Source organism: Anguilla rostrata, chromosome 9 (assembly GCF_018555375.3).
Source record: "Anguilla rostrata isolate EN2019 chromosome 9, ASM1855537v3, whole genome shotgun sequence".
Taxonomy (NCBI): domain Eukaryota; kingdom Metazoa; phylum Chordata; class Actinopteri; order Anguilliformes; family Anguillidae; genus Anguilla; species Anguilla rostrata.
Window position 1 is genome coordinate 17,923,022 of NC_057941.1, and position 14,620 is coordinate 17,937,641.

The 14,620-nt window shown below is 37.1% G+C and overlaps 1 protein-coding gene across 1 annotated transcript; it reads left to right on the forward strand.

Annotated features, from left to right (window-relative positions):
* The first annotated feature begins 344 nt into the window (after positions 1-344).
* si:ch73-264p11.1 (uncharacterized protein LOC100000923 homolog) lies at positions 345-14,202 on the forward strand. The gene is made up of 4 exons (XM_064350791.1): positions 345-570; positions 10,171-10,234; positions 11,439-11,601; positions 11,935-14,202. The coding sequence occupies exons 1-4, from the start codon at positions 350-352 to the stop codon at positions 11,976-11,978; spliced, it is 492 nt and encodes a 163-aa protein (XP_064206861.1). The 5' UTR covers positions 345-349; the 3' UTR covers positions 11,979-14,202.
* Positions 14,203-14,620: the final 418 nt, after the last annotated feature.

The following is a 14,620-nucleotide window of genomic DNA, read 5'->3' on the forward strand; positions in this document are numbered from 1 at the left end:
ACGGATGGACATTACCTTGAATATTATTAAATGACTTATTTTAAAAGAAAAGGGGTGTGGGTGATGGTATGAATAAGCTTTATGCTAAAACCAGATGTAATTTTTAGAACAAAATAAAGTGTGGAATAAATAAGTATGGAAGGTGGGCTCTCTCATGTGTGCTACTTGATGTGTCAATGTTTATGAGGTAGAAGACTGCACTGTGGCTGGAACATAAGTGGCCTTTATCACCCCTCCCCTAAGTTAGACACTTCCTGTGTTCACACTCTAACACCTACCAACGAGGCTTAGTGCAGTCTGGGTGCTGTGGCCACCTTTGCTCTGGTAGAAAGCGAGGAGTGCAGTTTACATGCTTTACATCTGTGCAGACAGACCCCAGAGACAAGTGTGTGTGTGTGTGTGTGTGTGCATACAGAGTCTCCATGTATTTCTGGGAATGGATCTAAGAATATATCATGGAAATATTAACAAGCAAACCTGTGAGCAGTTGCTTTCCAAGAAGGGGAAGGATGGAACTTACTTGATTCGAGATAGCGAGACCATCCAGGGTGCCCTATGCCTCTGTGTTTAGTAAGTATCGCAACCACTTTTATCCCCATCTTCCCAATTGACTCTTAAATGAATGTTGTCTTCTCTCTTTCTCTGCTTTTCTCCAGGCTCTCCTCTTCACCTTTCCTGCTCCTATCATCCTGCCCTACTCTGCCTTAATTATAGCCAATACCACAGTACCAGAATGCCAAACCTACATGTGTTCAGAATAAGAAAAGTCAGTCAAACTCAGTATAAGATGCATGACTGCTTTTAACAATTTAGACTTTTTTTCTACACAAACGAGTTTTGCCAAGGTAAATAAAACAGACATGAGTTTTGTGATCCACATTATTATTTAAATATGCTTGTACAGATTGCTTTACAATTTTGCTGTCACACTATGTGGAGTTAGAAGGATAGCTGACTTTCTGGGTTTTTTTTGTTGATATTTCTTTTTTAGTGTATTCCTAATTTGGCCCAGACAGTTGTGTGTGTGATGAAAGATATTGTAGGTATTCATACCAGCTGGTTTTATGATGGAAAATATAGGGCATTTGGGACTTTGTGGTTAAAAATGAAATACACTTCAAGAAACTTTTCAAGTTAGTGTTTTTACACTTCTAGTATTATTGGTTTTAATTGTCACTGTAACTGAAAATATGGCAAAAAGGTTTATCAAAATTTTAAATCATTTGCAACCTCCTGGTTCACTTCTACAAGATGCAGTTTGATGACATGCTTTCATGCGATGAATAGTTGAGTTCCCTTTAAGAATTGCCCTTATTTTGCCTCTGTCCATCTGTATGCTACTGTAAAACTGGAAGTAAAAATTCATGTACTGGCTTGTCTCTCAACCAGTCTCATCATTTGCCAGCCCCTTGCTTGCCTCAATTCTTGTGAAACGGATGTCACATTGTCAAAATGCATTTTTAGAAACACAACTATATTTAAATGACACCACGTCACCCTTATTGTATGATAGTTTTTATTCATGCAACACAATTTTTAAAAAGTCCAGATTTCTCAAAATTGTTTGCAAAACCATAGAAGCCATTCAAAACCCAGAAATCTCTTTTCATTTAAGAAAATATTGTAAAAGTCAACTTGAACCCAATTATAAATTCTTGTGAATTATGAAATATCAAATCATGTTCACAATCATGTAAAATCGATTTTGAAAAGTATATGCACAAGCATTACATTACATTACATTACAGGCATTTAGCAGACGCTCTTATCCAGAGCGACTTACACAACTTTTTTACATAGCACTTTTACATTGTATCCATTTATACAGCTGGATATATACTGAAGCAATGCAGGTTAAGTACCTTGCTCAAGGGTACAACGGCAGTGTCCTTACCCGGGAATCGAACCTGCGACCTTTCGGTTACAAGCGCAGTTTCTTACCCACTGTGCCACACTCCGTCCTTACAAGCAGATGTCTTATAAGTCAAGGCCATTCCAGTTCTTCGCAAACAATAAAGTGCAATTTTCCTACAAGTTCAACAGTATTTTGTTATGGAAACCATCATAAATCTTTAGTAAAAGTCCTCCAAAACCAATATTAAAATCAAACACAAAAATTCTACACTTTAAATAGCACATCATACACTATTTCATAGAAGTGAAAGAAAACAATACTGGCATTATAAAAAATATCATAATAAAATTAGCTTTTTGCCTTCATTTGACAACCAATCTGTACTTCTGTGACCTGCTCACTAAGAGTTTATACCAAGTAACTTGACTACACCACCTGGGAAGTTACACCCAAGGAAGTAGTTTGTAAAATCTTATTTTACACAGGTTAACCCCTCACAGATGAAAAGCAGACATGTGGCTTCAAGTTTAAACACAAAAGAGATTGGAATAAGATGCACTATGTATCAAAAAATGATTGATCAGCTTTTTGTGCCAGTTTTTTGTGGGGATTGAAAAATGTAGGGCAGCAGTGTAGTATAATGAATAAGGAGCTGGGGCCTCATTTATAAAAATGTTCTTATATTTATGCTTGAACTTAGTCTTAAGATCATTTTCGACGGTGTGCTTACGTTCGATTCATAAAAGATACTGAGCACAAAAAACCTTGCTTACGCAGGTTCTAAGAAGCCCATTTGTAACTTAGGCACCTGTGATCTATGAATCTCAAATTAAATTAAAATTGACAGCACTTGAACGTGCCTTACAATCAGTGATTTACCCTTATATAATGCTAGCACAAATGAGGGTTTAGTCAGGAATAACCATGGACCAAAAGAGAAAAGCAAACTTTTTGGAAGACAAGATCACGGCGATGGTAGCGGAGATTGAAGACAGGCAACGCGTATTATTCAGTGGACTAAATAGTGGGTTGACTAACAAAGCCAAACAGGTAGCTTGGGAGTGTGTCGCCGCTGCAGTGATCCAGGTGGGCCAACAAGACAGAACTGTGGCTGATCTGAAAAAGAAATGGTCTAACCTTCAACTGCAAGGGCGAAAAAAAAGCCATACATAAACAGCAGGAAAATCACATGTCTAGACTTTGCGTAGAGATAAGATCATTTCCCTGTCGAAGTATGGTTTTATAAATAACTACTTATACGTGGTTTTCTGCGTACGTCATACTTAAGGTCAAAATTGATCGTAAGTCCTTTTTGTAAATGAGGCCCCTCGTCTTGTAACCTAAAGATCACAGGTTCACTGTCACTGTACAACTTGAGCAAGGTACTTAACCTGCATTGCTTCAGTATATCCAGCTGTATAATAGATACAATGTAAATGCTATGTAAAACGTTGTGTAAGTCACTCTATATAAGAGTGTCTGCTAAATGCCTGTGAAGTAATGTAATGTACAGAAAGCTTGAATTATGTCCTGAACTTTAAACTCTTTATGGGGAAAAAGTATTTGAGCAACTTGTACTATTTATTTATAAGGCATTTGATCTATAGCAGCATATTAAGCAATATGAGAGTAAATAAATGTTATAAAGCGCTGGCTTAGCTTTAAAATAGCTTAAGGTTAAAGAAGCCAAAGTCTTGACATGGCAATAAGGTATTACAGTTTTTTTAATTGCTAAGACACATTTAATGAAACAATTCCCCTTTTTCTCAGAACTATCCCAAAACTACATATCATTCAGCACAAACCTCAAACATCCATGCCAAACTCAAATTATCTTCTCAAAAACATATACTCTTCCATCAAAATTAAACTTTGCCTTCAAATGGCACACACAAGCCATCGAAAAACACAGACAATGTAGATTACACATAACACACCAGTGAGATAAATTCAAAGCACTACTGCAAAAACCTTTTATAGCAGTGTGTAAGGAGTTATTTTCTCCTGGTTATTCTACTTATTTTATGGTTTTCAGATTTTGATCTTTGTAATGTTACACTACTAACAAATGAGGGAGTGTGCAAATTTCCAAATATTTTATCTGTAGTACTGAAAAGTGATGCTGAGTGAAAAGTACTGTACAGTAACCACAACACAGTTGAAGGAACAAAAAAATGTAGTATTTTCAAAGGAGAGTAGCATTCATAAAAGGAACTCAGTATATGCAGCACTATAAACACAAACAGCAATAAAATCTAAAGAACATATCGTCTGTAAATACACTTCAACATTACATAGACAGAATATCCTCTCACAGTAGTACAGCAGATACAATACGTAACATTACAGTAAATTATAGTACCTGTTTTCTTGTCTGAAAATATGGACAATGGATGCCACTGTGAAACGATTCAAGTTTGGCTGAACTCTCTGTCCAGCTTCCCTCATCATCATACCATGCACCAACACATGGTCAAGGTGGCACGTATTTCGTCTGGGACAAATTGTCTCCTGCCTCTTCGTCTCCTTTGTCTTCCTGATCTTTGGACAGCTTGTCCATTTTGAGGATCCATTGTTCAAAAGCACACAGACGCAAACTGTGGCCCTATTTACTGATCCAGAGATTGTGACCGGTGTGTAAACAATTTTGCTGCCAAGTGTTTGCACCTAGAGAAAGGTGTTTTACCTGAGTTTAGGTTGTGATGACTTGAGTTAACTATTTTGACTACTAGTGTTTGTTGCATGAGCACAGTGTGTAACCAGTGATTCATGAGAGCATTTGTTTGTAGAGATTTGCAGAAAAAGTTTAACAATTTTCAGCATGTGTTAAAACAAGTGAAAAGTGTTTATAGTTTTGAGAGATGTGTTGGTCCTCTGAGAACTGAAGTAATAATTTGGGATTTTTTGCTAAAAGAACCAGTTTTAGTGTGTTAGCAATCGAGAAAAACTGTAACAATTTTGAAAAAAGGAAGGAAGCATGCAAGAAATAAGTTGAGAAATAAGTTGAGAAACAATATAACCTGCTATAATAACAATAAGAAATGTTAAAGGCAACAAAAGAGCTGAAAATAGAGAAAAGTTCCATTAAGTTTTGTGAAGCAAAAAAGTCTTAACTCGTTGATAGGATATTGACTTAAATGTATGATAAAGCAGGCAAGGAGGTGTGCAAAAAGCAAGGTTATTGCGAAGCAAATTGTGAGTGTTAAATTGTTATAAGAGTAAGTAAGTTTCATGAAACAGACAAGCAAAAGTAGTTTTAAAAAATTAGGGGAGAGCGGGGCTAAAATGTAACACAGACTTTTTAGGTAGATACATTGAGCTTGAACAAAGTATTTCAGGTTAAACATGCAAAATTACTTCTTTGACTCCAAAGAACGGTGCGAGATTTCAATAAATATTTTGAGAGATACTGCCCAAAGTCTTTTTTTGGCTATATAAAAGTAAATTGGAAGTGTTTTCTGGCTACTGTATTGTGTGTGTATGTCAAGGAATACAAATGTATTTAATTGTAAAGAGTCTTTTAGTGACTAACATAGTTTTACTCGTTGCTAGCCAGGCAAAAAGCGCATTTATGCTGCAACTGATCGAAATCACTACAGTATGCAACTAGGGGAGGCCGTGGTTGTTTGGCACAGGGGTTGCTTGGCACACAGATATTTTCTGGTCCTTTGAAAGTCACCGACACTAAAATGTAATATTTAAATGTGTTTTCTTGAAATTCAGTCATGTATGATGTTAAAACATCTGAAAAATGACTCACTTTTTTGTGAGGCAATCATTTCAGCTTTGTAGTATCACAGGTATCACAAGTCCTCACATTAAACGTATCATAAAACAGCGTTCGATATGAATATTGAAAATATATTACTTTCAGTTAGTAGAGATTAGAATCAGATGTAAGATTTGAAAGTCTGTGATGAGTGATGTTAGCTGGGTAACAGATTGGGAGTTGGGTGCCAATGTGAGCAGGATTGTTTGGCACAATTATTTTGGGATTCTGCCAACCAACTCTGGAATAGGAGCGCAATTAATGTGCTAACATGCACTATACATATATGTATAATGCATGTGTTATAACATTATTAGCTGCATGCCTATACCTGGGTTGATTTTCATTATCTCAAAATAATAATATTTAAAAATATTTTATATATTTATTATATTTAAATGTATTCCATTGAATATTCATATAGTATGTTTCTTATTTGAATTAAATTTTGAAAAATGTTCCTTCTAGTTGCATCATTCTTTGTGACTATAGCTGTTAACATTGTGCCCATCAACCCCAACAATATTTTTCCCATGGAAATCAAGAAACGGACTGAACTGCCTTTTGCTAAACACCCCTCAGAGCAAACTGTGTTATTCTTTTGTGATATTTATTAATAATTTCTAATAATATGTACTGATTTAAGTAGGCTTATATGGCATATTTTCTTACCTTTTTCTGGAGATTAATTCATCAGCTACATCACTGTGGTATTCAACACATAGTCAGCTATATTGGGCTGCTTTTTTGTTAAGTCACAATTAACACTCTCCAAGTAGTATTACACAGCAATCAATTGTGTTCATTTTCAATACATCAACTGTTCTTCTATGGAAAAAAATAATTGCTTAAATCCTACAGCTGTTAAGGAGTCAGATATCCCCACTCCTTAGAGAGCCAATGGGCCACTTAATCAGCTTAAGCAGGTGAAACCAGTCTGTGAAATTACACAGCAAAGCAGTCATTCAAAGCAAACGACTGAATTGTCTTAATTTCATTTAAAAGTGAAACAGCAAAAGAACTTAATTGTATTACAAAAGGAAATGGTATTCATAGCTTTTTGTGTTTGTGTGTGTGGGCATGTTTGTATGTTGGTATCAGTGTGTGTGTGTTTGCATGTCAGTGTGTAAGTGCGTGCGTGTGCAAGAGGCAAAGAATGTTGTTGACGTATGTTCAGAACTGGTGACAAAAGAAGTGGTTTAAAATTATATTTAAGCTTAAAAGGTGGCCCATTTATTATAATGTGACGTGAATTGGGCCAGGGTTTAAAAATGGTATTTCACAAAAAAATCTTTTGTAAAGATCTTTTGTAAAAACAGATGGATGAAAAACTTAAGAACAAACCTGAATTAATGAGTGAAGTAACATAATGGGTCGAGATGCTTCAGTATAGGTGTACTACATGATACAATTAAGCAATTAACATCCTATCATGCTCTGTGGCATGTATAATAATGCTGAGCAGGCCCAGTTGCCCTAAATTTTGGATCATGATGGCAAGAGGAAAAGATCTAAATGACTTTGAAAGAGGGTTCATTATTGAGGCCCTGATGGAAGGAGCTCTTCCTCATGTGACTGAGAATGTTAACGCAGGACGTGGTCTGTCGACAACCCACATTACAAAAAATGAATGCACATGTCAGAGTTCAGTGGTGCAACCTCTGGTCTACAGAGATGTGGAAAAAATAGATCAGATGAATCATCCTTCACCATATTCTCAACTAGTGGGCAAGTTCATGTGTGGCGTACACCATACTAAGACACTTTATGTTCTTTTAATTTGTATGTATATCTGTGTTGTTCTTGGAAAAGCCACAGAAATCATTTGTATCGAAACAAATCTTTGGTTTGTAAGCCCAGTTCTCGTTAATTTATGATCCTTATTACTCACAAGTAAAATCTGCTATGCCAGGCCACTTACCATGTGCTTTCGCCATTGGTTTTCCCCGATCAGCCTTCCTGTAAATACCTGTGCCGCCTACCGTAGCAATCACACACCAAGCAACACCATAATTTCATATCGAATTCTACTACAGCAGCAATATAAGACTATTTTACAATTATTTGCTATTGGAATGTACAGTGTTCGGCACCTTCAACCTTAGCCCAACCTTGGTCCATTCTACTTGATGTTCCAAATAACTGACCCTATACGTCAGGTGTCTGCAACCCTGGTCCTGGAGAGCCACATGCTCAACTGGTTTTAATTGTTACTCTGTGCTTAATTAATCAGAGCAGATGATTACCCAGTTAACTCACCACTCCTGGTTACTTGGGTCTGAATTTGGTGTTAATTTAAAGGTGAAAACAAAAACCAGAAGAGCTTGTGGCTCTCCAGGACTAGGGTTGCAGAACCCTCCTACAGGTGAACTGAACGCCATAATACAGTCTGTTTAATGACTGTTGATATTAGGCCATGCTTTTTATTGCAGGCCATTACCTACACAGTTGCTCACAATAATACAAATCTGCAAGCACATAACTGCGGCTTGTTGGGGATATTGAATCAGATTATTTACAGGCTTTGAAACGAGAAGAAGGGTCCATAAGTTTTTTCTTCATTAGCCAATATATTCTGTAAATGAATCGAAAATTCTGTCTGTCAAGTGACGTGACGTTGGTGGAATGCAACCGTTAAAGTTTCAATATAGCAACTAGCAACTTTTTAAAAGCGCATTACACGGTTGAGATATTAAAGAGTGTAATTTAAATCCTAGAACTCTTGTAGGCTTTTGTTAATTATAGACCTTATTTTCTGCATAATTCAAAAACCCTATGTGAACCAGGGGGTCAGGATTTCTTTCCTAACGCGTGCCAGCGGAAGTAATGTTTTTTGGGCTTCTCAGCCCAAATAATGAAACTGCAATCTCAACGGACTGTGCTGTAATGTTTGAAGATGTAGCCCCTAAAAATCCTAAAACTCCAGTGAAGATTTGCCGTATACTATCATTGTGGTTTGACAGCTCTTGTTCTTTTGGTGATGGCTGAATCTTTTCTTCAGAACAATATCCTAGCCCACATGTTAGCCTATGTTGTTGAACTATTATGGCTATCTTTTAAATTATTTTACACAACTGTATAACGATAGTGATTTTCAATGAGAAGCAAGTTAAAATTTAATTTAGGTGTCTGTCACCTGTATGAAGGAACAACGAGGGCCACAGGGATCTTTCAGTGGTGAGGTTAGCCCTTGAGGAGTGGAGACATTTTCATTCTCTCATACCACTAAGCTCCAAGAATCTCAAGGCTGACTACCTACCTCACCAGTACGAGCCCTCCCAGACTGATCACTGACCAGAACCATTCCTTCCTAGTGCTTGTGTTGTGGGTCCAGTGATGTGGGGAATAGAAACTGCTGTGCGGGAGGTGCAGCGCTAGGTAGCAGGCCCTGGAGGCAGGATTCCCAACCGCTATGTCCAGGCGCTTAGTTTGCTCGGAAGTTCTTCTGTGGGGACATTCTTCTTTCCTGGGGGACATCCAGGGGTTTAACTGGAAATGGAATTTCTAATATGGAAGTTCTGTTGGCGCACCATTGTATCTGTTCCTTTGTCCCTGCTTGCTCCACCTGTGCCCAAAACAAAAACTCCAGACAGTGCCCACCCAGTGTACTGCTTCCTTTATTCATTCCTAGCTGCTCATTGCCCCATCTATCCATAGAGTTTATCACTGGTTTCACCACAATTTTTGTAATTGTTGTTTTTGTTGGAGATGCCTTCTTTCAAATGAGACCTTGAACGGAGATCCTGGCTTGCTGTGGTCATTAAAGATCCCATGATACTCATCACAAAGAGTTAGCGTTTCCCAGTGTCCTAGCTAAATTTCAGATCCAGCTCTCTCAACCTGCTGCCTAATCAGTCCCCAGTTTAATTGGGTAAAAATCATTCTCTCCCTGTCTACCTCAGCTGATGTGTGGTGATGTTTGGTGCAAAATAACTGCCAGGCATCACCCAGGTGGGTGCTACACATTGGAGATGGTGAGGAGAGTTTCCCCCTTATCCCTATAAAGTGCCTTGAGTGTGATAGATGTGCTATATAAAATCAAGCCATTATTATTTTCAGGAAAGAAGATTCTCCGGCTATTTTCTGCAAATGTCTGACATTCCAACGTTCCAGACAATACCTTAATTTGTCTTTTTAAAAAACAAACAGAAACTTCCCACACTTTTTTCCACAGGTTTTGAGGCGTGCCCCTTTCCCTGTGTTTGCTTACCATGTTAAATGCACTTTTGCACTGTCCTGTCTCATTTGACACATTATTTCTGAAACAGAGATAAATAAAGTATGAATGCATATTTATGCACTGCATTTCCTATAATGTGTACAGGTTAAAATAATGTTTGAATGAATCCACACCAGTACCAATGGCAACTATGGCTGGGAGCCCATTCTAAAATAGGGAAAAAATATAAATCAATTTCCCAGAAAATTAAAAAGCAACCAAATTAACAAATAAAATAAATTAATGAATTAATAACTAAATGTACTTTGCAATGTGTGTGTGTGTGTGTGTGTGTGTGCGTGTGCATGTGCATACGTGTGCATGCAGCAAACAGAAGATGGTCTATACCTACCGAATTCTGCAGACCCACACAGGACAGTACACTTTACAGGTGAGTCCAGTACCGTATTGTCCGAAAGGTAGAGATGTAACCATCACCTGGTGGCATACATTTTTACATACATTTTACTGGAATGCAATCCACTGAAAACAAATGCTGTGGTTAATCTTTCAACATGGACATGAAGCCATGAATTATGTAAACTCTGCACCAACTGTCATTAATTTTTTTACCTCAAGAAATGTATTTTGATCCAAGATGTATCCAGTCTTGATTAGTCCACCAAAAAGGCTTCACGCAGTCTGATTTCAAAATGAATTAAAGTTGATGGATAAGGGAGAACCAGCTATGGTTCTGTATAGTCACTATTGTGGAGCACAATTCCTGTAATAACCATATTACTTATTCTACTGAAGGTTTTGGAGAAAAATAATGACATCTGGGCAAGTCCATACTGCGGATTACTAGACTACTTTACACCCCGATTTAGGAAATTGAGAATTGTGTAATGGTACCTTCAAAAATAAAAAATAAAAGTTTGACAAGGATGAGTAACCAGTATGAACATTCAAAAGTGTCTGATTATGTAAGATCATCCAGAATGGTCAGTTTCCCCATTAACGTAGTTAGCTAATAGCGTATCTATTGATGTTGTTTTTGCAAGCATTCACTACTCAAGATATTGGTCTGTATCCTAATTATAGTCATATTCTGAATAATCTTTAGAAAGCATGTTTGAATTTTGCCATGAGATCTGATTCAGACATGTTCCCTTTTGCACCATCTAGTTTAATTTTTTTATTTATTTTTTAAACACAGAATACCTTATTGGGAACAATCATTCTCAACAATTTCCATCAGTGACAAAAAATATAAATTTAATGAATTTGACTAACTAGTGTGATTTAATTTCTTTGCAGTAAGCTGCTTTTATCTTAAACTGATTTCCTGTTTGGTCTAAGCATTCATAAAAACAAACCTCTTTAATTTTCTCAGCAACTTTTCGAGAGATATCACTGTTGTAATGTTTACTTCTATACAGAACTTGAATAGTATTTGTGTCCGTTATTAATTATGGACAGAAGGGTGCTTTGCTACCTCTCTAGATATGTAAACTTTTCTGACATGACAGCTAACTAGTGTAGTTATAGCCAACGACACTGCAGTAGTGAAGCAGTAGCAGCCAGTAGTAGTGCTCTGCCAGTTGCAGTGTTCTTCGGCTCTCTCTCCAACTAACCCATCTGATCATGCTTAGGCTTCTGCCGGTGTACAGGAGAAGTTCTTCAAGACACTGCAGGACCTCATCAAAAACTACAAGACACGTGGCCAGGGTCTGGCCATGAACCTCCGTCATGGTGTAAAGAGGGAGAGTCCACCACAACAGAAACATGTCCAGGATGAATCACCTGACTATGAGGGTTAGTAAAGAACTTTACATTCACGTTAACCCTGAACCCCATGATGGGAACAGTATTGAAATTCTTGCATAGAAATATAACTGAATATTTTCTAGCTGAAGACAGTTGTGTAAATTGTTTTGGCCTTAATATGGCCTCAAAATACCAGTTCACTGAGCCGCAAACAAGACCCTAAACCTAAACCTATGGGGCACAAATACCTACATGGAAATATAAATACCCTTCTGAAGTTCGTGTGAGAAATATTTGTGCATTAAAGTGATCCTTTAACCAATGTGGGTCAGACTATTTGATGATGCTGATGAGGTCACATTATCGCTGTTTACTTATCAGAAGTGGAAGATTCGTCGGACTACGTTGCTGTCCTGCCATCTTGAATATGTTCAATGACCCCCATCGTCCTGCTCCTTTGATTTGACTGTGGACACATTGATGGCTATGTCCTATGAACTTCTATGTCATCAGTGGATGTCAGGAACTTGCCTGTTCCATGAATGGCCACACAAAGGCCGGTGTCTCACTGCAGTCAGAAGCAAGCATCCAGTCTTAAGCATTTGTGTACTCAAGTTTTCACCTTCTTTCTTTTCTACTAAATACATTTTTTTAATGAAACTGCATTTAGTTTGCAAGTGAAAAATATCAAGTTTATTGTTAGCTGTCATCCAGTCTTCGACATTTGTGTAGTCAAGTTTCCATAAGCTTTCTTTTCTACTAAATACATTTTTTATGAAACTGCATTTAGTCTGTAAGTTAAAAATACCAAGTTTACCGTTAGCTATGGATATGGATATTGTTTCCCACCCAATTATCTTTGTATAACTTTGAATCTACAAACATTGTATTTCACAATGCTATATTTGTGCATCCAACCTTGAACTGAAAAAATTAGTTTTTTTATTAGCATGTTTCTTTAAATGTGCTTCCTATAATCTCATTGGTTCTGAAGTCTTAACTGGTGTTATGCTTTAAATCTTTGGGTGAGTTGGCTTGAATTATTAACTTGTGAATGCGTGAATCCATATATTTTAAGCCCGATATTTTAACAACCCATATTTTACAAAATAAATCTACGATGAAGGTTAATCCACAGAAATGGAAATGGCCGTTTCCGTCTTCATCCCGGAACTCCTCTTAAACGAAGCAAACTCACAAACGCCACCAACACTACATCTTTCAGCAGAAATATGCAACTGTTTCACAAACCCAGTTGCATCAGCCCGCCATTACATCTGTGCCACTCACCACACCATGTGCATTTCCCTGAGCTTTCATAGAAATCAAATGGGTGTAACCCCACCCCACAGGAACACCTGGTTCACATCACTTGAGGCCAGCCACCAATTATAAAAAGAAATGGAAAGGGGATTATGTGTGTGTCCGAATGTCTTACGTACTTGTAACACAATGCAATGAAATATTCTAGTATAATTATAATAGTATACTGTATCTATAATCGGGCACCAGAATGGATGTGCACTTTTAAAAATAAAAATGAAAGACGCAGTAAAAAATTTGGACATGGCTGAACCTGATCAATGGTGCATCATAGTAGGCCTAGATTATTTTAAAAAATACAGAAGAGTGCTGATAAACGCTATTTCTGTGCTACGGAAAGCAAACAGACACAGTTCCTAAAGTGGTTCTTCTATATAATGAAAAAACGTGGGTCAGTTTGTTAATAGTTCTGTTGTTTCACTTCTCGATCTGTACTGTGATGTTGTTCGAGAAAATTCTGCAATATAGAGCTTGGTGGGAAAAATGTTTATTAGGTTTCAATTGGTTTTAATTTTACAGGATCACCTTGAATCCTTTAAATAAAAGAATATATATTACTTGTAGTCATGGTTAATGGTATTAGTTTCAATGAAAATGTCAGAGCCTCCAAGCAAACGGCTATTTTAAAAAACCCCAAAAAAAACAGGAAGTGGTAGGACTGCCTGTTGATGGTGGCTTGATCATGTCACCGTTGAGGGCAGGCAAGTGGAAACTGTGACTTTCTTCGTTCAGTGCTGCACATCATGACAACTTTGAACAATGTTAACCTAATAACCAAATAAAAAGCATGCAAAAATAATAATAGCTATACTTTTTATTTTGCATCATGTGGCAAAATGGTGATGTGTTGAGCAAGCGTGAAATACTTGAAATGCATAACAACAGTTGACATAAGTGCAAAATATAGGCCAGTTAAATGAAATATTCCTCATATTCATTTCTCATTAACAAGTGTTCTGGGTTTGAACACGCACATCCAATGTACCATAGCTACAGGTGCTGTGCGGAGTCCAAATTAATAGGAAAAAACATAGTTTGGTCGAAACATTGCAGTGTTGTACTTATTTGGGAGCATCTTTCATTAGCTACAGTATGATGACTTCATGTTTTTCTCATGAAAGTGTTGCCATATGTTTCCGCTGAGTCCAAAAATGAACCAGTTGTATTTGGTTCTGTACACAGCACATGCTAGCATACTGGCATACTATCTAATGTTTTACAGGCTGTTCAGTTTAAGGTGTTCCACACTGTTCTATAAAATGTGTTGCACACTGTTCTGTAAAATACATCACAGTATGTTACAGAAGAATAAAAACATTTTCCTCACTGCTTGCTTATTTTTTTTAAATGCATTTATCTGATCAAAAGGTCACAACTGCTATATGTTAATGAAGCCATTTTTTCTGATCTGACAAACTCTTAATATATAGAGGTTTTTAAAGCTGTATCTACATATTGTATTGTTACAAAAAAATATGACTGCTATCTGTAATGCCTATCAAGAACGTGATATACCCGGTATATCATGTTTCTTGAATTTGATGTGCGCCATATTGCATCATATTTGCTTCAGCTGCATGTTGTTTTGGTTGGCTTTCAGTGTTTCCTTGTGGAGAGCATGTTGAAGCTGCTGATGGGGGTTATTATTATTTTTTTTATTTTTTTTTGTAGAGCCAGAAACGTGCTCCCCCTAATGGACATTCTTGACATACCCAATACTCTCTTTCATGTACCTCAGATTTAG

What these genes read in the sequence shown, in the direction of transcription:
- si:ch73-264p11.1 (XM_064350791.1), top strand. Translation starts at nt 350, where the DNA reads ATGCTTTACATCTGTGCAGACAGACCCCAGAGACAAGTGTGTGTGTGT. An exon ending in GCCCTATGCCTCTGTGTTTA is followed by an intron (nt 571 to 10,170) that starts GTAAGTATCGCA and finishes GTGTGCATGCAG; the next exon opens with CAAACAGAAGATGGTCTATA. An exon ending in TGAATCACCTGACTATGAGG is followed by an intron (nt 11,602 to 11,934) that starts GTTAGTAAAGAA and finishes TTTACTTATCAG; the next exon opens with AAGTGGAAGATTCGTCGGAC.